The sequence below is a fragment of the Corvus moneduloides genome, chromosome 13 (assembly GCF_009650955.1).
Source record: "Corvus moneduloides isolate bCorMon1 chromosome 13, bCorMon1.pri, whole genome shotgun sequence".
Lineage (NCBI taxonomy): Eukaryota > Metazoa > Chordata > Aves > Passeriformes > Corvidae > Corvus > Corvus moneduloides.
The window spans coordinates 14,946,943-14,972,159 of record NC_045488.1 but is presented as its reverse complement, the minus strand read 5'-3'; the positions used below and the strand labels follow the sequence as shown (position 1 = coordinate 14,972,159).

The following is a 25,217-nucleotide window of genomic DNA, read 5'->3' as shown; positions in this document are numbered from 1 at the left end:
GGCCCCGTTTGTGCCTACTCACCACAGCTTCCTCTTTAGGGGCATCAGACTGCCCCTGTTGGAGGCGGTCACCCCTATGGCCATCTGCAAGACAGTCAGGTATTTCTGATACTTCATTTTGCCGTCGCCCCCCCTGTCCCTGCCTCGTCCCCGCCGCCGCCACCGACAGAGTCTCTCCAGCCGCTGCATGCAATCATCAAATTTTTATTTCCAGGCATCTGCCGTCCCTGCGTCGCGCTTCTTCCCCTCCTCCTCCTCCTGCCGCGCTCCCTCTCTCTCTGCCCCCCCGGCTCACGCTCTCCTCCTCCTGCCGCACTCCCTCTATCTCTGCCCCCAGCTGACGCTCTCCTCCTCCGCCTCCCGCCGCGCTCCCGCTATCCCCGCTCCAGCTGACGCTCTCCTCCGCCTCCCGCCGCGCTCTGCCCTCCCCCGGGCCCGCGCTCCTCTCCTCCTCCCGCTGTCGCACTCCCTTCCTCGCAGCCCCTCGCGCTTTTTCCCCCGACCCACTGCCGCGCCTCCCTCTCCCCCACCGCGCTCCCACCACCCCACGCTGCCCGCCCCCGACTAGGCCCCCCGCCTCGCCTTCTCCTCACCTGGGCTATCTCTGGGCGGCGACCGCCGCACCCCCTCGCCCCCGGGGCGAGCAGGCCTTCCCCACCATCCCTGCCGCCGCCGGGGCGCTCCCGCCCCGCAGCCCTCCCCGATTACCTGGGGTATCCCGCCCCCACCCATGAGGCGCAGCCGCCGCGCTGCCCTCCCGCCATCAGGGGCGCGCCATGGCCGCAGCGCTGCCCGCGCCTCGCCGGCCTCGCCTCTAATCCCATTAGCGCCTAGAGAAGCCCCATGTTATTTTAATCGCCTCCCCGGCTAACGGTGTCGGTTGTAAGGTAGCAATAACCGAGCTCCGGGGCAAACGCCTCACCGCCTGCCGGGGCGGCCCCGTGAGGGGGAAGGTCAGCAGGAGGGTGGGGTGAAGCGAGGCGAGGATAGGTACGGGTGAGTTAAGGATGAGGGCGACAGCAGTGCTCAGGCGAAGATTTGGACAGCGCATCCCGCCAAGTCTCCCTCAGGAAGGGCGGCTGGAAGGCAGCTCCCGCCGCGGGACCATAGGAGGCACCCCCAGCACCTACACGGGGAACCGCACTTAAAAACCCTGGTGAGGCCACAGGGAACCGGAAGGCAACCCCTTTTTTATGTTTTTTTTATTCCCATGTGAGGAAAGCAACTGGAACATGTTTGAGACTCATATGATGATAAAGCCGAAGTATTAAATTTGTTTTAGAGGGGTGCCCACCTTCTGGGTGCTTAAGCACAAATAGCTGAACGTGTAACTGTGTCATGGCCTGAGGTGTGACACAGTTATTATGGCTTTAATCTGTTCTCTGCCTTCCTCCTCAAGCTCAGCACTAACAGCAACAGAAGACTGTGGTGTCTGAGAAGTGCATTTGGAGTAAGTTCTATCATCTCGTACAGTATGATTGGAGACCCTCAGTGCAAACATCCTTGAAATGAGGGGTAGCACTTAGCTGGACACGTTGATCAATGGTGGTGGGAAATACTGTGGCCTGGGATACCCTGTTTAAGCACGTAGATAGATATTTTGCGGAGTGCAGATAAGAACAAATCCATGCTGAAGGGACAACTTTTCATTAAGCTGCTATAATGTGAAGAGTATGAGTTGTAATCCTTACCCTGAGTTGAGAGCCTAAGGTTGCACTTTCAGCTAGGAAGAAATAATGTGAATAGTATTGTCACTTTTTGGCTCAGAGATGAGCGTTTCAGTGATTTTTTGTGTGTGTGTGAATGTGTAATATATACCTCAAGGCTGCAGTGAGCTGCATTCTGCCTAGGCCTGTTCACTACACAGGAAGCAGAGAAGATAAATGCAATACTTAACAAGCACAACAGATTTTAATTAGAAACACAATAGTTGCATTACTGTAGTCAATGAGTTAAATGGCTTTGCATTTTCAGCCAAGAAATCTGATGTTCACAAATGTCCTGAAATTCTGTGTCACAAATGCTTAAAAAAATTCAAATGGCAGCTTGATGTCCAGTATAAGCATGTACATCTCCAGCTCTGAAGATACTGTTAATGGGCTCTTTGACTTGAAGAGCTCAGGCATTACAAGCAATGAGGGATGGCTAACTTGAAATGATTAGGAAGATTAAGGAGGTGGCATTAATTGTTGTACTTAAACAATGCTCTTAGCATGCTAACTGGTAAGTATATATCTTATATACACAGTATATCAAATTAGTTTGAAAACCTGTAGAGTTCTTACTTTGCCTTAAAACCAAGAACTGTAAAACGAACACATTGCTTTCTCCTGTGTATCTAGTCATCATTAGCTGGCTGAAAAAACTCTTGTTGCCCACACATGTTATAAGAGAGTAAGTGTGGGCTGGATTTTGATCTCTACAACATTAACAGAATTCTAGAGACATTGTAATTGAAAGACTCATTTACATTTGTGCAATACTATTAAGAAAATAGTATGCACCTTAAAATGGTAGGAGGTACTGACTAAAATAATGATGAGACTGTATTAGTATAAATATTGAATGTTATTTGTTATTATTAAGTATATGAATGTTACACCTGTCAGCTAGAAAAACATACCTCATGTAGAAATTCTTGAAAAAAAAATCTAGTCCTAAGCTGGTTGTAGTGGTAGAAATTTTGTCGATCAGACAATCTACGGATATGAGGAAGCAAAGTTTATTTGAAAGATGACAAACCTGGAAGAAGCAGGTAAGCTGTCGGAGGTTTTTACTTTGTAAAAGGACTGTGTATCACAGAATCCCAAAACACTGTTTTTCACTTTTACATTGCAAGTTTGGGACATAAGTTTATTTTTAGTATTGATATACAAAAGAGTTAAGAAATGTGGTAACAGTACCTTGCATAAAGACTTACAATGGAGCGTGGGTGTATATTCAAAACTTCTTTAAAAGTCTGTAACGTGATTCCTGTTCCTAATTCAATAGGGATTCCTAAATCTATTTAAATTTGCTAAATAATGACAGTAACTCCAAATTTAGCTCTATAGTTTTCAACTATTAAATTACATGCATCTCGTATTAACAAATTAACTTATGCCCATTTTATGCACCATCTTCTGTACTTCTTGATGTGCATTACAGGTATAAAAAACAGTTATTAATGAAGACACTTCATCCTCTAATTTTAATTGGCATTATTTCTGTTTCTCTTGTACCTGTTCCTTCTTAGTGTGGCTCCATTATATATTGCCTTTCAGAACATCTTACTTTAAGCACCAATGTTTTACATATATGATGAAAGAGTAAAAAGATCCTGTCTTTCTTGCCTTTCAGACAACCAGCCTATTTTTAACAGGAGTCAATCAGCAACTTCCAGATTAGGGGAAGCGTTCGGACATCCCACTGTTAGCTCCAAGCCCTGCATGGACCTGTTTGCTGAGCTAAGACCAAAATTTCTAAGGTAGATATCCCTGCAAGAGAGGCTCTCTGATGCTATTTGCTGTTCTCCATGCAAACCAGTTCTGTCTAAATACACTGTCCTTCACTGCAGAAAGCTGGAACGTTTTTTGAACCTAGTGTGTGTTTTAAAAGCAATTTAATTCCTGTTAAGTTAATATAGCTGTTTCATAGGGCTTTTTTCAGTACAAAACCAAGCAGAACCATACTAATTTCTTAATTTTATTTGCTCAGGTAACTCAGCTGCAGGCTTTACCTCAGAACAAGCTATAATCTATTTCTTACAGTCTGTGATGCCCTGGCCTCTTCTGAAACCTGTCTCCAGAATGACCTTCTAATGCACTTCTTGGCTCAGAGAACAGACTGCTCTTTCACAGTTACAAGTTGCAATGTTGTGTATGCCTGCTACACTGAGTGGATGTGCTCTTGGCACAGCTCCACCCATGATCGTATGTTTACACCGGGACAGTGGTGTATGCAGAATATCCATGGAAGGAGCCCGAGAAGGTAGAGTTTAATGCCGGTGTGTGTGATCATCTCGGCCCACACCATGGTGATTTTAGGCTGTTGTCAGCAGCAGGAGACTGACTCACTGCAACTTAGAGGGTGCCACTGAGGCAGTTGTACATTGGGAGCTCCCATCAGCTGCTAAGACTGAGGAAGCGCAATTGTGGTGTAAAGCTATTTTCATCCTAAGTTGTGCCTCTTGTTTTTTCCATCTTAATGTTGATAGTATATATATGAAATTACAGGGAGTGCAAAGCAAGATTTGGCAGCATGATCTACCTCTTCTAGATTTGATTTCAGTAAGCCTGTCACTGGGATTGCGGAACCTTATCTTGCTTTCCGTTATCATCAGCCTTATCACACAAGCCTGTAGTGCCAGTTGTCACTAGGTGCCATCCTTTTCAAACTTTCACTTGTGTCAGTTTTGACTGTGCTCATAGGATGAGCGGAAATTTAGGTCTGACTCAAAAGACTTTGGAGACACTATAGAAATGCACTTTTTAAGTCTTAGGTATGCTTAAATTACTTCAGATAATGCAGTTTTTCTGGAATAATGTAAGGAAAAAGAAACGACGCTTCTAACTGGCGTTGCTGTGCTAGTGAACAAGCAAAAATACTTTTTATTTGCTGATGTGGCTTACTTTGTTCAACAAACCGGTATAAGCTACTGTTTGGCAAAAAAAAAAAAAAAAATCCTACCAGAATAACTGGCATCTTTATTAGTAATGTAATGGTTGCATTGGCAACTTTTGAGGGCAGATTAGACCTTAATGGCACATTTCTAGCATTCAATTGCATTGATTTTTAGGCTTGCAAAATTTATTAGAACTAAATCTAACATTAAATAAACTTGCTGCTGGTTTTATGGAATATTAAATAATGTCTTTTATTTGCATCTTAGGATAGTCTTAATTTTATCTGTACTGTGCATAAAACAGACACTTTTCATTACATCATCTGTTCCATATAGTTCTCAATACTGTGCTACTGTGTATGCTGAAGAATTAACATTTTGTTTACTTCTAGGATGAATCTGTTCCCCTTGCTGACTTTTACTCCAATGATTGATAAAAAAATCTTGATAAATGTCATGTTCTATGCTTCTGTGGTATTTAATATGATTTGGGAACTTTTTATTACACAGTTCAGTTGGTAAAGTGGCAGAGTTCCAGACTGATAGAATACAGTAGTGACATTAAAACACAACATTAGTTGACTGATCTCCATCTGTAATTTAATCAAAATGTGCCTACTTACTAAGGAAGGTTTTTTTCTGCAGGAGTTGTTAGTAATGTGAACTTGTATAGTTAGTCAGTTATAGTAATAATATTAATAAAGATTTCCATTAAAGCTATTGTAACCGACTTCCTTGCTGTTTCAATCTGTCATGTGTAAACTTTTTATATCTTCCATTTCCTTTCCAGAAAAAAAGAGACGAATCACATCTATGAAAGGCAAAGCAATTCAAAATCTACAAGTTTGTCGGATGCAATGACTCTGGGGGTTATTTTCTCCCTCCTCAGAAGTAAGCAAGAAGTGTGTGTGTTTGTGTGTTTCCTAACTTCATTTAAAATACATAATTATGTGACTTTTTCTGATCTACTACGGTTTCTTTGTACTCACATTAATGTATTTATTGAAAATAATGCAAAGGGTTTTACCTGGCCTATTACAGCTTTTTTTCATAAAATACATATTAAGTGAAGATTATGTAAATATATATGAGAGATAAATACAGTATCATCATAAAAAATAAACAAAAACACCTGAAGGAATTTTCCTATCACACTTTACTGTGGAATTGACAGTGTACACAAAGGGAAGTTTTCACATTTCTTTGAAGTGTCCTCATGAGAGACTGGCTTGGCTGGTGGCAGAGAACTGTGGGTCTAAGTGGGTACAGTAATGAACTGACACAGTCATTTAAAACTAGTTTGCATTTTCTGAAACTGTTCATCCTGATCATTTATTTGAGCTGCCAAAATAAAAAGAAGTAAATAATTTTGCTTTGGAAGGAAAGAATGTTCACCTTGTTTTCTCAGAAGAAGAAAATATCTTAAGAGAATTTATTCACAGAATAAAAAATTACTGTGGATTAGCAAGAAGAAAGGGTTTTCTAAATTAAGCAATTGAAATATTTACAAGAAACTTGTGAGCAAGTATCCCTGTTATACTATATAATTACAGGGCATTTAGAAGTGGTTTTCTATACACATAGTGTTAGTGCTGCTCTACCAAGTCTGATGTGGAATTGCTTTATACTATTAAAACCAAATTTTAAATTACTGCAAAAATAAGAATACTATTAAAGTGAGGAATTCAGGCTAGACTAAAGTGGACTTGTACAGCTGCTGTCCAGTGATTTTAGATATACCCATTCCTTGCAAGCTTGTAATGCTAAGATTTTACTCTGAAAAGAAAAAAAAAAAAAGAAAACTACCCTAAGTCAAAATTATCCAAATATCACATTATGCCTGACAAGCATGACCCTCTCACAGGATAAAATAAGCTTAATGTAGAAAAAAATAAGCATATGCATGAATTCCATTAGTGCTCTCTGATACAGCTTATTCATGTAGAAAACTACTGGAGGGAAGAAATCACCAAGCGTACAATTTCAATGTGAGATGCAAAAGAAAGAGAAGCGTAAGTAACATCGCTTCCCAGAAAAGATTCTAAGGAATAGAGTGCCATCTGCAACACATCACAGTCTAAGTACACAAAGATCTAATTAATTAATCTTGCTAACTGCGTATTGGTAGAGCTGTGAGCCTCTGTAACTCTGAGGTGAGGTGTGATCAGGCCTTGCTATGATTTTGGGATGTAGAGTTGTTAATAGCTTTCATTTTTAGATGCTATGCCCGAAGGGGAACCCTCCAAGCACACAACAGTTAAAAAAAAATGGAAGATTGTGAAAAGCAGGGGATAATTACTCTTCCCTGGAGGAAGGGTGTAAAATTCTGAAAAACAAAAATTCAGAATATTGCAGGCTGGGAAAAAAATATGGCTATCTGAACTGCTGTGGTAGATGTGTTATAGAACCACTGTGAAAAATCTGGAACGAGGACCAATTCATATGGCTGCACTCAGTTGTCTGGAAAGACTACTTGCTTACTTTGCCCCTTTTGTTTTCAGTTCAGTGGTGAGTTTTGTGCACGGTACCTGTACACATCAGGATAAGTAGATCAAAATGACAGAGAGTATTACTAAAATTTAAGGAGTTTCTCTTGCCAAAATTTATAAACATGCCTAATTTTATAAATTATTTTTATGTTATAAATAAAAATATCTAATTATCATTTATTTACAATATTATAAATATGAAATTTATAAATTCAGAGCCTTATTTAGCATCTTTAATATCTTTAATTAAATGCTGATAAGAAAGTTTCCACATTCATAAGATACAAGTCTGAAGGTTAGCTGGATGTTTCCTGAATGTATTGAAATTGTTTATAATGTGAGTTGAAGACCGTTTTATATCTCTAGCTGTATATTTGCACTTACTACAAATATGAAAATCATTTTTCACTTTCAAGAAGAAAGTTGCTCTTATTAGAGTGTATAAAGCTTAGAGTGTATAAAGCTGTTCTCATTATCATGTGTATGACTGTTAATATTATGCTATTTTAATCAGATTAGCAGTACAATGAAAATTAATGTAATAGGATTTGCTATAATTAGAGGCAAGTATACAGTAATCTACTATGAAAAGAACACAAAAAATGTCAGTGGAGCTCATTACAGGGATATTGTTTATGGTAATTATTCAAATTTTTTAAAAAACATGCTAAGTCTGATTTTAATAATTTTTTTTTCTTGACACGACTTTAATAAAACAATTCAACCCAGAAATGTTATTACTGTTCAAGTATTACTCTTTTCTGGGCCAGAAAGAAGTGGAACTAACTACAAACAATTTTAACAACTGAAGGACTACAAGCTGCTCTTTTCATTGTCCTGTCCAAATAAAAGATACAATGAAAACAAGGAGTAAAAATGATAAAATAGTGCTAAACAAGATTTTTACAACATAGATGAAGGATCTAAGTGCTCAATATTTATCAGTATTAATACGCCTCAAATGTTCCTGTAATTCCAGGGAAACATACATGAAAATTTGGTTCAGATTTCAGATCTGCTTCCCAAATGATTATACTGTTATTGTATACCTGTCTCTTGTAACGTTCTCATAGATCATAAAACTTAAGATACACAAATGAAGCCTAAAAGATGGACATTAAGAAATGAAAAGCTAACTTAAAAGTATAGTTAAATGTAATAGCAAAAACTTTGATGCTGCAGGGAATTTTTTTTGGTATGTGGGACTCCACCTGGTGAAAGAATCAGCTTGAACACAGCAGGGTGAAGGACTGGTTCCTATGATGTCACTTTTGCTGTCATTAGTAATTAGGTGATGCCATCCCTAGTGCCATGGTACCCTGTCCCACTGGAAATTCAAAATACAGTACTGGGTTACAGTGTGCATCTACAAAGCTTTCAAGAGTCCAACATGAATATTTTCAAGAAAAAACAAAACTATTCATGCTGCTAAGAATCTGCAAGATCTGGTCTTTTAGTCACTGAGTGTTTAATTTTGAGGAAACAGCAGAGGTAGCACTTGTAACATCCTAGTGAGATAGAGCTCTCCCGTTAAGGATGTGTGTGTGAAGAAGGGTTATATATTAAAAAAAGAAATTCATGAGAGAGATAAAAATCAGCTGAAAGGAACTCTTGAGCCAAGTTTTGAAAATGTTTCAATTTATGAAAGCCTAACTTCAGACAATATATGTCTCTGTATCCCAATTCAACTTTCTTTTATTAAAAAAAATTTATATTAAATTGGACCAATATTTTCAATGTGAAAAAAATTTAATATATGTCATTTTTTCAGGTGTATGGAAATGAAGAATAGAAAACACTTTTTAGTTTCTTTCAAGAATATCAAATACAAAAGAAAGAACAGATCTGTTAATTCTAGCTACATGTAGTTTTGAATATCAAGCAAGTATTTTTCTTACTGCATCGAATACATAAGGGATGTACATTCATCTATCTTTTACTAACCCGTGTCAAGACTTTTCTAGATTCTAGTCATTTATAACAATAAAAATTCATGTGCAGATCAACAATCTTGCTACAAACCAAATTTTTATATCAAATAAGCAATTTTCTGTCCTCTGCTTCAGAGAAGAAACAATCAATTCTAGCTTCTTTTATACACTGCAGTTATTGATACTTTTGGCATAGATGATCTGGCTCCAAATTTGCTGTGAGTAGACCAATTTTTTTTTTAATTGCCCCAGTATAAAAATAAAACTGCCTTTATGGCATTCCTGATGTTATGCTATCAAATTGCATAAGGCCTTCCTTCCTGGGCAAAGCATGAATAACAAAAGAGAAAATGGAGGTAATTAAGCAATTTGCCATTCGTCCCTTAGCAGAGAGTACAAAATTTTGGGTTTGAGTTGTGGGGTGGGGTGTGGTGTGGTGTGAGTCAGTCCCTTGGTTTTAAGCAAAAGAATAACACAAATAATGCACTAGTAAGGTTTTGTCTGGTAAAGTAAATAGACTTAAATCAGCTTTTGCCATTATGGCAGTTTATATAACATTTTCCTGGTTTTTATAATATTTCTCTTGCTTGTTTTTAGACATTAAAAAACCAGAAGCCTGCACAAGACTGTTGTATAAGATTTTATTTGTCCAATTTAAAATTGGTCATCACATCAGTATTTTCTGATACTGTAATATTTCTACTTCCTAACATGTTTCAAAAACAAATTGACAAAAGCTATGAAGCAAAGTTATATTTTAATATACTCTCTGTTCTTTCCTTTTGTTTGCCTCTAATTATTTAACGTGTTTGCTTGGAGATTTGAAAGAAAAAGCAAGACCATGTTAGGGTCAGGTGTACTCAGTTGGCATAAATGAATAAGGCCACATGGAAGTGATCATTTTATACCATGTGAAGGTCTGATAGCATGGTCTAATCCATGCATTTTGCTGAGTGTTGGGAACAGTATTTCTCATGAGTGATTTCCTGAAGGTGACCTAGATGGTGTCTGTCCTGAGATCTGTCATGCTGTGATCTACATTACTGCAATGGCAGCATGCACCATGTTAAGAGTTATGGGATAATGACTCTTCTCACTAGAACCTACTACTTTTTTTCTTTTTCTCATTACACACTACCAGGTTTGAGATCTCACTTGCTCTCTTGCCAAGTAATCAATTTGCCCACCATCTGCATGTAAAGAGCACCCAAGCAGCTAGGAAACTGACTGGTTCTTACTCAGTACTGTGGTTTCTTGAGAGCTATTCTTTGGCTCTCCAGACTTTGGAGCCCCAAGAGAGTATACAACAAAAATGGAAATGGTGCTTATTGTTTAGGTAAAGAATCCTACTTTTTTTCTGTGAATTTTTTTTTAATAATGTACAAAAGATAAATTTTGAAGATTAACTATTAGAGCCATAAATAGACATCTCTCCTGGCACCCTGAACATCTCTGCAAATCTATTCCTTTTATTGCCGTAGTGCAAACCCTTCCTCAGAACCATCTGCAACACTACTGAGATTTGAAAACCAGAACATAGTAAAAAGACCATAGCTTAATGGATAATGATCAAGGACATTCTCAAACTCCCTGCACTTATCTTCCAGACAACTGCCCAAGCAGCTAAAGCACCTCTTCATTGGTCTCACTCCCAAATGAAAGATATAAACACTACAGAAGCCAGAGAACTTCTCTAAAGAAAACCAGCTGATTTCTCACACAAATCTAGTGTGATGTTCCTCCTCCAAATCTTTGCTGGACCTTAGTGACAAGCAAATAGAATGAATAAAGCAGTGACCACACAATGGAACAAATAAATAGCAGTGACTCTTCAAATGGAATTAACAACATCAAGCTTCTTATCTGCTCATGTAGCCAAAAGTGATGATGTTCCACTCATTGTGAGTGACCTCGCAGTGGCTGGAGATAGCGTTTTGCAGTGCTGACAGTTCGAATGTGTACGAGAGTACACTGTCACTAAAAGAAAGCATAGATCTAGAAGACAGAAGACATAGTGTTTGTAGGAACAAAGCAAAAATACCAACACTTGCAAGTAGTCACTGCAACACACATTCAGTCTGGTGATCTGTGCACATCACTGTGACAGCAGCAATAAATCACAAGCTCTGCAACTGTTCAGAGGAAAGGTTTCCTGTGAACCTGAAGCCAAAATTAAGGTGGATCACGTGGTATTGGATTTACTCCATTCAATAGATAAGTTTCTGGTTATCTTATTATGCAAAAAACATACATACCATCTGTCTTAGGCATTTATGAAATATTATTACTGTGGTATCTGTACCGTGAACAAAACAGAAATAGACTCTGCTCTTGCCTTCCTGTATTTTCATATGATCACATCTCTAAGTAAGCTGCATTATTTTCAAATGATCTTTTCTACTGCAACTTCTGAAAGCATAGGTGTCTTAGCATTGTATTGCATCTTTTACCTGGTCATCCAATCAAAGGTATTTATCTTTGTAATTCCTACTGACTTCTGTAAATTTTGACAAAATAGTGCTATTCCACCAAAATAAAGCATTAAACTCTCTTACACAACTTGAATCTCAAAAATTTCTAATGGATGGAAAACACACTAAGAAAAATCATTCAGCATAGCAGCAGAATAGTTGTCCAGTAGCAAAGAAAAGAAGTTCTACATAAGTATTCTGATGCTGCTCTGGTTGCAAGGAATTTTATTCTCTTGATGGATTTAAGATTAGAGTAGCACCAATGTCATTTCTCAGTTACTTGCCGTCCTACTTGATGCAGACATCTGACATCTCATGACAAATCTGATGCTGTAGAAGCTCAGCTTCTCTCTGGTGAACTGTATTACAAATACAACCAAATTCAAGGTCATAGCTAAGATTCTAAGTGAATATGATAAGATAGAATTAAATATAATGCATAGAATCTCATCTGCATTTCTGTCATCTCTTGTATGAGCGTCTCTGAAGGAGTTATAATTGTGAATAAATACAACCTCAAGATTGATGAATTTCTGGGGGAGTTGGCTACAAATGTTATCTGCAGATTCATATAATCTTCAGACTGAAATTGCATTTTCCATTTTCTTTGCCATAGGTCTTTTACAAAGAACATCAAAATAAGAGACACTGCTTTTCCCTTACAAAGGCATTGTCATACTACTGTACAAATAATGTTTATCTGCTCACACACCTAACAAGCACCAGTGACAAACATTCCTGCTCCACTATATAGCATTATTTTAAGATTACTCTATGTCCTCTTCTAACCTACTGTACATAATCTTATCACCTCTTGTCTCAGTTTGTTTCTCCAAATGTCATTAGCATGCTTTAGTCTAGCAACCAGCTACTTGTCCTTTGAATTCAATTGTCTTCACTAGGTGGTACAAGAGAAGAATATTTTCTGCTATTTTCAATCAAGAAACCTTGAAGAGACATTCTTGTTCTTCACATGTTTTCTGGCTAGCATTGAATAGAAAGAGACTAGTAAGGAAGCAACCCATATAAAAGCACTACAGATTTCATCTTGACTTCTTCTGCAGACCCAGTATTGAAACATCTTGAGACATTTTCATGGAGTTTCTTGCTAGCCTTGATGTGCTTTCTTTTTTTGATGCTTCCCTCTCCAATATCGTAAGCTAATTTTTTCTTTGCAGTCTGTTGCAAGTGTTTTACAAAGAACAAATTCATCTTGTATCACCTACACAAAATGAGAATGCTGTCTCCCATTTTTTGCAGCAGCAGCAGCAGCGCTGAAGTTACTCATAAATTGTCCTGTGCGTTTGACATACAGCCAACAACTGGAAGAAGCAAACTCACCCCTCCCCAGGTATTTTTCTTCATTTTGTAATTTCACTGTATTTACCAGACACTGTTAGTTACTGTGGTATATATACTTATTTTTACTTGCTCTTGTCAACCCAGAGAAAAGAGAAGCACCATCACTTGATTTGCACATCCCAGTTTTCTGTAATCTTCTGAATAATTAATGGAACACATATAATTGAGCTGTTTATATGAACAAAGTTTACATGTGGTTTATAAAGCTTGTTCCTTTTTTTGCATTTGTTGTAGTAGGAATACATATCCTCTCACCTATATTTTAGAAATAAGTTCGTAAAGTTCTAAGGAAATTCACATGGAGAATAGGAGAATGATACTAAAGGGATGAACAAACCCAGGAAATCAGACAACTTTGAAAATGAACTTAAATGATCCTCTTGTTCCTACCTGCTGCATATTGCCTTTATTTTGCTGTGTCTGTACTAATAACAATGGCATATTTTCTTGTGTAAAGTACAGGAAGCCAGTGGGCCAAAGCCATATGTAAAATATGTTTCAAAATTCTGCAGAGTGGGATAAATGGGTAATCTAATGTTTCTTTATCAGGCAGCCATCATATGTCGGTATGCTGCCTGTAGCAACAGATAGCACAGTATATAACATTCTGAATTCTGTAACTGAGAAACACATTGAGCAAAAACCAGCTGTGCCTGGTTCCAAAAGTACTGCTTGTATTTCTACTTAGCTGAATAGACAGGGGTTATTCACAGGCAGTGTTTACCATTACTTTGGGGGAGGGCTTGAGGAAGGGAGAGAAAAACTCTAGCTATGTTTAAATGTCCTATAGGCTTTCTTATGTACTCCATGCTTTGATTAAAACCATGTGTTCCTGCTTGTCCCTCATCCTTTATCCCCTACAGAAGGAGCAAGTAGTGATAATTTGCAGCAAGATTTTTATGTAAGTGTCCCCCTTACATGGGTTTTGTGCGGAAGGGAAACATATGGTTCTGAAAGAGCATTAATACCCAGGTACAGCTGGTCTTTGAAGATTTTAAGTGATCTAGATAAAAAGAATTATCAAATGCCTCCCAAAGGAGACTGTGGCTTTATAACAAGTGTAACACTTATAGGGAGATGTCTATGAAGACCTAAGAATAGAGTGGGGGTTGTATTGGCAAAAGAAAAATAGACACATAAGCAAGTAAGACAAAAATAAACCCCACAACATGGCCAGTGGCAGAGAACTTAATCACAGTCTACCAGGTTGGCAATGAAGAAAAGGAAACTGATTAATTCACCTACTGTTATTAGTTAATGCAACAACCAAACATTTCTCCATGACAGCAATGTCTCTGCGCTAGGTTTTTATTATCCTGTGGCGCTGGCACTCCTATTACTCAGAGTTAACACTGATTTAAAACAGAGTTCTGTTTGCTTGATATAAAGACAGCTATCAGAAAAAAATTAGAGTCAGACCTTAGTGGGTATCAACCCTGTTTCCTATCTGAAAGACTCATTGGATTTAAAGAAAAGTCACTTTTAAAGAAGGAAAAATCTAAGGCAACAGATTTATTTGAGGAGCTGATCCCAAAAAAATATGTTCAATCTTTATTTTTATTGTACAGAAATATCATATAGTTCCAACCATACTTAATCAGGCTTCATTACTCCAGAGTCCCAAATAGAAATGCCAGAGCTGAGACTGGACAGTCATTAACTGTTCTTGTGCAGGGTAAAATGTGAAGGTGTATGTTCCCAGGAGAGACCAGATTGCCAAAGGGATAGAGAATAAACTTGATATAGAGAATGAGAAATTCAGAACAGAAAGTTCATAACAGAAGGTTTAGGGAACCTGGGAAATTTATGAAACTCCTATAGTTTCATGACTGCAAGAGGTAAATTAAAAGAGCAATAGAAAGTCAAGAGGAAAGATGGAAGAAAATTGTATAATCCAGGCGGTGCTGTGAGAAGAGGAGCCTTGTCTCACTGGGATTGGTAGCAAATCCAAATCTTACTGTCAAATACAAACGAGAAAGCTAAACCACAGAATCAGAAGCCGTGGGCCAATTCTGCATAAATGAAGTTATATTTTGCAGGACTGCTCAAGATAAAAATCCATTTCAGAAATAAACCACTATCCCATCTATGTTTACAGCAGCAATGAAAATGAAGTTGCTAATACAAAATAAGCAGAAATCCATCATTTCTCCTTAATTCTGCAGAAAGAACGTATGCAGATAAGGTGCAAATCTAGTCCTGGGGCTGCCACTGGATAACATGCCCCTAACTAGAAGGATTAGAACTACCATGACATAAGAAATCCTAAGTTAATTTGGAAGTGGAACAGCTGAAGAAAGGCTATTAACAGAAGCTGGAATTAGAATGCGAAGTTAAATTGCTTCAGATTATTTCTGTCTGTGCTGATACTGGTGCCAGATGTGAAAGTCGGGTGAGATAACCATCTTTGAAACCACCAAATCTTTTGTAAGTCAGGGAGTTTAGGAGTCAAGAACAGAGATATTGTATCTATGAGTGTAATAAGAAAAAGTTCCTTTTAACCTTCTCATGTAAGATTGTAGCAATAAAAAAATGGAAAAGAGAATTATATGAAGGGAGGTTCATCTTTTATTTTTTTTTTAATGAGGACACTAAATATATTAACAACAAGTGAAAAGTTTAAGTTATGGTAATTATTTTATAATAACTAAAAGTTGCTTCACAGATTTTTAACAAGGTATGTCCATGGACCAGCTGGTAAGGACCAGCTTGACTAAGTAATTCCTCAAACCAAAAGTAAATATGCTGTGGTCTTAAGTAGGTCCAAGTTGCAGTGTTGTTCTATAATATCTGCATGTGTATTTTATAATGTTACAAGTTATTAAGCATGTTGATGTATAAAAATATGCAGAAATGTTGGCTGCTCGTAGATCATACAGCATGAAGAGATACTAGCTACATAACAGATTAGTAACAGCTGGATGATTTGGAACCAGAAGGCCTAACATGCCAGTACAGGGAAAATTTCACTCAGTTTACAGAACAAGACTACTTTACCTAGGGCAATAAAACAATGCCTCTAGATTGGATTTTGCAGAACCAGGGGCTCCCTTGTGAAACTGCACGATAACTTAGGCATGACAAAGATGTCACAGGATCAAGGAGCCCAGCAGAGAAATTCAGCTGCCTGGAAAGATTCTGACTTGAGAAATTCTGATTGCTTGAAGAGTTGAAATGAATAAAGGAATTAAGCTTGAGGTTACAAAATTTTAAATGGAAGCCTATGCTTTTGTGCTGTAGTGTGTCTTTATGAATATTTCAATTTCTTTAAGAAATAGATCTGTATTCTGTCATCTTTTATCTTTAGAAAGATTTCATTTCATGAAGTGCTTAAGATTTTCTGCTTTTAGATTCTCTTTTGGCAGGGGGGTGGGTTTTTTCCATGGAAAGACTTTCCAGGTTTAATGCCGTATTTCAAAAGAAATTTTTTTTCGCTGTATTTTGTTCTTTCCCTTTGACAGCCATCATTGCTGAGTAATGCCCAGGGTCATACTTTTGAAAAGCAAATTCTTCCTTTGCAGCATTGCTGCAGGACCTATGGCAGGGTGTATATCCAGAGAATTAGGTGCTTATTCTTCTCTAAGGTATAGGTTGATGCCTGATATCAACCTTGATATATGGCAGAAGAGTGCCAGATGCAGATGGCTAAAGAAATACAAAAGGGGATATCAGCAGCTACAGAAATTGTTTTAGGGATATATAGACATACATTCACATGTATATACAATTTTGAAATATTAAGCAAGAAATGCATTAAATGTAAGGTATTTTGTTCCACCAGAAAGCATACAGCAGGCTACTAGTCCAGGTCATCAATTGCTTGGATAAAACTCCAGACTGAGCTAAAATCTTCACCACAGAGTGCAGAGAGCTTCAACTGAAGTCAAGAGGGTTGACCCAAAGTATCAAAGATAAAATTAATCTGGATAAAAAGTCCTGACATAATCCCTAGATAGCAGTTATTTTCCTAACAAAATTTATTACCAGAACAAAACTTGAAAAAAATCTCCAACCTTCTCACATCTGTTGGCAGAACATCAGTATATTTAGTAAAATACAATCATTTTCTCATGTAACAGATTTCCACCCTTAATAAATCTTAGTACAAAAAGTTACTAGCATTCAGCTCATACTTAGTGCCAAAACTGGACCGATGTCCTTAATGGGACATTAAGTGTTAATATGGCATTGCAGAGGATTCAGGTCCTTCATTGCTAAATCCGGCTTAAACAAAACAAAGAAATTCTATTACTTGCAGAGAAATCAGAAGTGGACCTTAAATCACATGACAATTCAAGGGACAATCCTTGTAGAAGAATAGGGGGTCTTGCCAGTGAAGGTGACCAATTAACAAATCCCAACTGTGATGGTTACTTTTGGGGTTATTAGATGGGGACAAACTTTTTAGCAGGGCATGTTGTGATAGGACAAGGGGTAATGGTTTTAAACTGAAGGAGAGTCAATTTAGATTACATGGAACAAAGAAATTTTTTACAGTGAGGGTGGTGAAACACTGGCACAGGTGAGGTGGTAGATATTCTGTCCCTGGAAAAAGTCAAGGTCAAGCAGGATGGGGCTCTGAGCAACCTGGTCTGCAGTGAGGTTTGGACTAGATGACCTTTAAAAGGTCCCTTCCAACCCAAACTATTCTATGATTCTATTTTTACAGTCATATCACAGATATTTACAAGGACCTTAGAATTTTTCCCATTTATAATTTGATTTCCACTCCCCTGCTCCAGCATTTTTGTTCAACTGGTTTTAGGTTGGCCAAGACAAAATGTGACTAGTTGGTATATGACATGTTACCTCTGCAGTAGATGAACATATTTTGATTTCTACAGCACTGAGTCAGCATTCTGATGAGTTAGCATTTATATTCCCGACAGCTGTTTATTCCTCTCAATGTAATTTCAGAGATAAATGTCCAGAAGGGCCTTGGTGCCCCAGATCTATCAGAAAACATATTTAAGATATTCTGTGGTATTTAAATCATAAAAAAAACCCTTATTCAGTAATGCTAGGACAAAAAGTGTTTAATTTTTAACATTAAATAACTAATTTAAATCTTACTATATTATTTTGAAATATAATCTGGTGAAAAGTCAAAGTATTTTTATTTTCTATGCAAAATCACATCATTGGTTTCTAAGGACATTATAAAATTTAAGAAATATACAGAAACTTCCAATCAGTATTTTTACTTTACTCCTTTTATTTAGTGTTGAGAAAGTAGCCTTTAGAAGAAAAGAAGAGATAAGAACCAGTGCACATAAAGGACCAAATGGTTCCTGGAGCAGCTGACTGATTGTGTCTTACTAAAGCCATGGGAGTAGTTGGCACAGTGGAACACAAATCTCCACAGAACGCAGAACCAGTAGACAAGGATTCACTGAATTCCGAAATTCTTCAGGTAATGCTGCAGGGTTATTTCGGCGAATATGGTGTAGGCTATGATTGTTCATATGCTGTCATTTTAATCTGCATTGTTGTTTTTATTCTTCTTGTAAAGCAGTGCAGATGTTGCAGAGTAGCACAGATTTTATTTTCCTGCATCACCCCTATAGAATTGGTGGGGTGTTCTACCTGATTTAGCACAGCTGCCTTAGCTTTGGACTTTAGTAAGAGTAAACTCTTTCTAGAAGATGTTTCTTCTGAACACTCTTCTGATAGATGTGCATTTATAATATGGTACGGAAATGAAATTTACTGTTAGCAAGATTATAGAAGTTCCTGTTACTCGTGCAAAAATAAAATCCAGTTCTGAATCCCATTAAATTAATGTTTTTGATCATATATGGTGGCAATTAATTCTACAGATTACTTATGATTTTGCTAAGATAATACTTAATTGCTCTGTTTTTTCAGACTTCATTTTGCCTTGTCACAGGACAAAAAGAAAAAAAAGATTTCTAATTGTTTGGTTCATATCCTCTATTACCTACTTTTTTTCTTATCCTAATCTCTAGTCTAAATCAAACAGTCCCTTTTTCAGACTCAGGTAGAAAGATATCTTTGCTTATTAAACTAATAATATATTTTGCCTGTATTTTTAATTTTGCTCTTACTGATTTTTTTTCTTCTTTTTTGGGATAAAGAACAGAGAACAGTAGAGAGGAGTTTTCCAATAGATTCTTTCTGCATCATAATACTTTGGCTGCTGTAGACAACCAACCAGTAGTTCTTACTAAACTTTCTGTATTACTGGCAAGTACTTTTCTTTTTTTTTCCTCCCCTGGTACCTATAAATTTAGAAGTAAAGATAATAGGCCAAATTAACTTGCAGGCAATTCCATTCATCTCCTTTATGACTGTGTCCATAAATGAACATGCAAACCAATGAATAAAACCATCATGGTTATTACTTCAGTAAAGTAAGGCTTTTAAAATACAAGGAGTACTTTTGATGCTAAACTCCTTAATAAAAACCCAAAACTTGAATGTTATTACCCTAGTATTTTTTTCCCGTGTGCTTACTTATGTCAATAAATGAGGTTAAACAGGAGGTGAAAGTCTTCTTCAATGTACACTAAGCTATGATGCAAACTTTATTGTGGAAAGAAACCATCTTGAATCTAAGCATTCAAGATCATTTACTGGGCTGTGACATATACACTGTAAAAAAAAGGTGTAAGTAGAAGATAATAATCTTTTTGATCCATTAATGAAAATTTATTCGGGCCATTTCTGTACAAGCATTGCATTGCCAACATAGACTAATGTATAGCTGTCTCAAAAATCATTAAATGCATCTTGAAATTGAACACTGGTTACAAATTATTATTATCCCTTCTAAAATCAATTAATAATTCTATTTCTGTATTTATCAGTTTTCCTCTGGCATTATAAAACATACTGAAGATTGCAGTGCCTGTACTGCAATTTTGTGGATGTTTGTTCAACATTCCACTTTGGTTTAAAAACATAGTGAAGAATGACCATCAGGGTCAATATACTTGTATAAAAATGTTCTCAGTTTAATGCTTTGCTTTATTCCCAGCTCAGTCTTAAATGACATGGAAAAAGAAAAGTAATTTGATTAATTGAAATGCTGCTTTAAGTGATTGTGTATATAGCTCTCTGCCTCTTGAGAAATCATTAGCTTGCACAGCAAACAGCTACATCTACTCTCACTGCAGGAACTCCAAGAACTTTGTGCTGACATTTGCAAGACTATTCATGCTACATACAACACAAATTTCCCCAAACACTGTACTAAATACATATATAGTAAATGATACCAAAAGCAACAATGATTTTTTTTTTTCCCCTCATAAACTGAGTATCTGTTTCTTGGTGGTATTTTTACTTCAGGACTTCAGTGCCTGGAGTTCCCAGGTGACACTGATAGAGATTTATTCTGACCTAGAAGTGTTTACAATATAACTATGTCTTTATGGAAGTATTGCGATGACAAAAAGGTCAAAATTATGTTATTACATATAGTTCAATGCATTTTTTCCTCAGTATGCAAGCAGAGCATATGCCAACAGCAGTCATAGAAGAAATATTTTTATGGCAATTTTATGATTCAGTGCTGTTGGGGCTGGGCAGTAGCAAAGAATATGTTATTAACATTACAGAGGTAATCTTCCTAAGTATAGCCAAGACTTAAGACAGAAGGCTTCTGTGAGAAGGTTTTACTAAGATGCAGTCATTGTGTTATGATCTCTTACTAAAAGACTGGTTTAAATGTAAATTAAATCACAGCAAGAATATGTACATCCCCCAAGTGACAGATGAGCACAGTGACAGTGGGAATGCACACTGCCAGCTCCAGCTCATCTCTCACATAGCCCTTCTCAGACCTGAGACTTCCGTTTCATTAACCTGTATCAAAACCCTTAGGAAACCACTAGAGCAGGCAGGAGTCATCTTAAGACAAGACTGCTGGGTGACTGGAAAGGCAGCTGTAAGACCCGAGCCCTGTCTGTGTCCGGTCTGCTTATAACAGTGCCAACCTGGGAAGCACAGGAAATGGAAAAAGGCTCCTCTGATTAGTGAAGAGATGGCTTAAGATGTATATAGAAGCCCCATCACAGCTCCCAGAGACGTTTTCTGATGCAAAGAACAATCTTTTGGCCATTCCTTGCCAAGAATAGCCAAAAATAAGGTAGAGGCTGCAGTAATTAACTGTAAAAGCCAAAAATTAGGGAAATTCAATGATCAGAAAAAAACGTTTTCAAGGCCAAAAGCTTTCTATCAAGTTTTGTTGGAAGCAAAATTCAGGGAGAATAGATAAGAGGGGTCTGGATATTTTGAGACATGGGATATTGTGTGAGGAAGCATACATAATGCATTGCTATGGTAATGGTTGCCACAGTTGGTATCTTACGTGGGAAAAAAAAAAATTCTGTAAAAGTGTACTTACACAAGCAACTGCTACTTCAGTCACAAGAGCAGTTTAGTTATCTATACTATCATAGAACTTCTCATATTTTACATTTTGTGTAGCAGGGGAAGCAGTTTACTGAAGTGACCATTTATATGGAGGAAATGTAGATTACCCTGAGCTGAGCAGGCTACTAAAGAAAGAGTCTGGTCTTTATTATGATGTACTGTACTTACAGGGTCTGATAACTGCTAATGTGCCAACAGTTGCAAGAAATTACAATAAGAGACTGGAAAGAGCTTTAAATGGTATTTCTAAAGTCGAAATACCCAAAAGACTTGGGAAAGACACTTGTTCTGAGCTCTTTATTTCCTTTGCTCTTCTCATCCTTCACTTCTCTTTTACAGTTCTTTCTACTGCTGTCTATAGCCACGGCTTATCTGTTCCAGGTTCCAAACTGAGATAAGCAGCTTCCTGTCAAATGAGCCAATGCTGCTGGATGAATTGACCTTGACATGACTGCTGTGATGCCAAAAGCCACAAGCCAAGGGTGACAATTGTTACGTATGTCATGGCTAATTTGTATTGTTGATGCATGTCGTAAAAATACCAGGTAGTAAAGACACAAAGGAGTGCAGTCCCTTGGTTTATTAAAATCTAATCTCTTGAACCTCAATAAACACTTGTGATCAGGCACAACCTGAATAAAACCTTTCCATATGTATGTTACCTGTAGTATTAGCTTCTAGTTTGCAAAACACATTTGCCCTGATAATACAGGCAAAATTAGGGATGGCACCCTCAAGGCAGGAATAGTGGCAGTGACTTGGGCATGCCAAGTAGCAGGTGTTTGGAGGAAGCCAGTCAAGGTTTCGTCTCACTATTTTCTGGCAAGAAGTGGCTGTTTTTCTCGATCCTTGATTGCATTGGCTCAATGCATCCTCTCTTGCAGAATACCATCCATGAGGAGGTGCATAATCCATGAGAATTTTCTCTTACAGATTCTTCCCACATAAATTTCATCAGGAGAGCAGGATTTTTTTTCTGTTTCCACTGCCACTACAAATCATTCAGATGTAGAGGAAAACAGGACCATTCATTAAGGAGCTCTGTACTCCAAGCACATCCAAAAACCTCCTTTGAGGACTAACTACTTCTCTAAGTAATCCCTGGAAGTAGGAAAATATGAGGTAGATGCAAGCACCAGAACAGCATGCAGTATTCCAGGTGTGAGCAAATTGTGGCATTATAGACTATTGTATTTCCTGTTTTGGTCTTTTTCCCTTTCTTAAAAAACACTTGTATTTTTGGATTGCTGCCATGCACTGAGTTGATGTTTTTGTGAAAATGTCTGTCACAATCCAAAACTTTCACTTCTGAGTGACAACAGGCAACTCAGACTTTACCCATTTATGAATAAAGCCAAGAACACGTATATAATTTCACATTTATCTGCATTAAATTTCCTCTGCCATTTTTTTAACCAGTTACTTAATCTTAAGGCCCATTTACAGTGCTGTGCACAGCTCTCACACATCCTATGTTGAGTAAATCCTCAGCAAATTTTTCCACTTCACTGCTAAGGTCTTCCAATCAATTTTCGAGTTTGTTAGGGAAAATCAATCCCCTGCAGAATTTTACTGGTGACTTCTCTCTGGGTTGTCCCTGTGCTCACATGGTTGAAGGCTTGTTGCAGGGGAACGTGGTATTCAGCATGGCTCTGTAAAGGTGCTGGGGAGCTGTGTGGCCCCTTGTCTTGGACTTCCTGCATGAGAATCATCTGCACTTCTGTGCTATGCTCTGTCCCTTGTGCTGGGATCTGCACACCAGCGAGAGCTGATCAACCCAGTCTGTGCCTTCCTCTGTGCCTGACACACTGGGCTGGAAGTGAGTGGATTATTTGGCATTTCCCAGCAGTGGAGGACTGTGCAATTTCTGTCAAGATTCTGCATTAACTGAGTTCTTCTTGAGAGGGATTTTTTCTATATGCAGTCCAGACCTATGGTCTTTGTCATCTGATTTGACCCCCGTGTAACATACCCCCTTTCATGGGATCAGACACAGGTGAAGAAGAATGGACTTCAGAAATCTAACTTCAAACCGAAGGTAGGACACTAATATCCTTTGCTAAAGGAATGCTTTGGGGCATAGAAAAAGTGTTTTAGAGCAAAGGAAGTTTAACAGTACACAGCCTTGTGACCCAAGACCCAATACAGCAGTTCAGTAGGGAAACTGTAGAATATGAGTAGGAAGTCTGTAGAAATACAATTTGTTTTCCTAAACATATCCAAAAAAAGGAATCATATATTAATCTGTTGGAACTGAGTGAGTACAGCCAAACAAATACAACCTAAACATTTGAATATCTATGGCATTTTATTATTTGGTTTGCACTTCATGGGCTTGATTTACCACTACAGTGCACTTAATTTTGCTGTCTTCATATGGAACATGGGTATGAAAGTTTCCAAATCAGCAAGGAATTCCAAATTCCTGAAGTGTGAAAATTATCATATCTCTGATTTTAGGCTCATACTCTTCACTGGTTTGTGTTTGGATGCCATTTTTTCTTCTCTGGGAAACACAGACTATGAATTTAGTTTGCCACATTCAATGAAGGAAAGGAAGTATTTGCCACTATGCCTTTGAAACATCAAAGTTACATTTGCATGGGTTGGTAAGGAGCACAGACTCATTAGCGATGTTAGCAAATCAAACTGAGAAATGCTTCTAAATGTCCTGTGTGTATCCTCTCTATCTGTCTCCGTGTGTGTGTGTATTGTGTCTAGGAAAACAAATCATTATGCTATTGTTACAATTCTAAATAGTCATTCACAGTTATAATTTCAAATAGGCAGCCAAGGAATTGTACTGTAGTGCAGTACCATCTAGTGGCCCCATTGAACAGGGCTTTATGGGAGACAAGTGTTCAGTGTTAACTGCTGAATGCTGCATTTGTTGATGCTCTTTTTTATTAGTGTCAAGTTTCTGAAGGAACACAAAACACATGCAAAATATGGCATAAACACTCTACTATCTAAACTAGTAATGATGTTTAGAGGTGTCAGATGCCAATATATGTCCAAATAAATTTTAGAAATCTGGTGCTGTGGCTTAACTCTGCACTTCTTTCTGAATAAATGCTGTTTACATGATTTGTATACATTTTTTGTTATTTAAAGCAAAGCAGAGACTGTTGCATTTACAATAGAACTTATAATTAGTGAAGTTTTGCCACACATAAGATTTTTTCCCTGTGCAAAATGATAATTTTCAAATCACAGATCACAGAATTTTCTGAGTTGAAAGGGACTCACAAGGATCATCAAGTCCAACTCTTAAGTGACTTAAGGCAGTCACATCCGGTGACTGAACCCACGACCTTGACTGGGTTATCAGCACCATGTTCTAACCAACTGAGCTAACATTGAAAATCAACTTATTTAAGAGCTGTGAAACACAATTCCAATAGATTCAGAAAGGTATATTCTACTGTGGAACTGAGCCATTCTAAAATTATAACGAAAGTGGGAAATCCATAAATCAGACTTCAAACATGAATTAATTACATGCACTATAAAGCATGTATCACACAATCACAATCCTTTTACATGAAAATGGAAAAGCTGCGTGCAAAAATCTCTTGTTGCTCACAGTGTGAAAATAGATGGCTTGTTTTGTAACAACTACAAAAAATAGTATCTGATTTTCACAGTTTGGATATTACTTACTCTGATAATTTATTTGACAGCCTCTGTAGCACAATCTTTTCTTAATACATGGGAAAGTAACATCTCTATGTACTATTAATGCTACTGAGAGTTGCTTCCTTCAGCATATTAGTTCTCAATCAATAGGAGAATAAAAACCGTTATTGGAGGAGAAAACAGAAAGTCCAAGGAAAATAATTAACTATTTTCTTTATGTTATCTGCATGATTTTTATAGGACCAGCACCAACTGTCCAGTGATGCTTGAGAGAAATATAAATAGAAAAAAACCAAACAACAGACCACCAAAAAACCCAAAA

The 25,217-nt window shown here is 37.7% G+C and overlaps 1 protein-coding gene and 1 long non-coding RNA gene across 16 annotated transcripts in view; one reads left to right on the top strand and one right to left on the bottom strand.

Moving 5' to 3' along the window:
- TJP1 (tight junction protein 1) overlaps positions 1 to 25,217 on the bottom strand; it is a 190,455-nt gene that overhangs the window by 158,808 nt on the left and 6,430 nt on the right. For 3 of the 11 annotated variants that reach the window (XM_032123470.1, XM_032123471.1, XM_032123473.1), the window contains exon 1: positions 23 to 204. The exons of the other annotated variants lie outside the window; for them this stretch is intronic. In XM_032123470.1, the coding sequence (XP_031979361.1) occupies positions 23 to 189 (167 nt within the window). In that variant the 5' untranslated portion in view covers positions 190 to 204. Of the gene's footprint in view, positions 1 to 22; positions 205 to 25,217 lie in introns of those variants that run through there. 11 annotated transcript variants of the gene reach the window in all.
- On the top strand, positions 44 to 24,687 carry LOC116450733. Of its 5 annotated transcripts, none has more exons than XR_004242935.1 (6): positions 435 to 1,156; positions 3,362 to 3,466; positions 3,750 to 3,969; positions 5,394 to 5,494; positions 12,758 to 12,845; positions 18,079 to 20,325. It is a non-coding gene; the product is annotated as an uncharacterized LOC116450733 (long non-coding RNA). The 5 variants fall into 5 exon arrangements; XR_004242936.1 differs by lacking the exon at positions 435 to 1,156 and adding an exon at positions 21,638 to 24,687 and having other exon boundaries at positions 1,164 to 3,466; positions 18,079 to 18,269; XR_004242938.1 differs by lacking the exons at positions 435 to 1,156; positions 3,362 to 3,466 and adding an exon at positions 44 to 99 and having other exon boundaries at positions 18,079 to 20,277.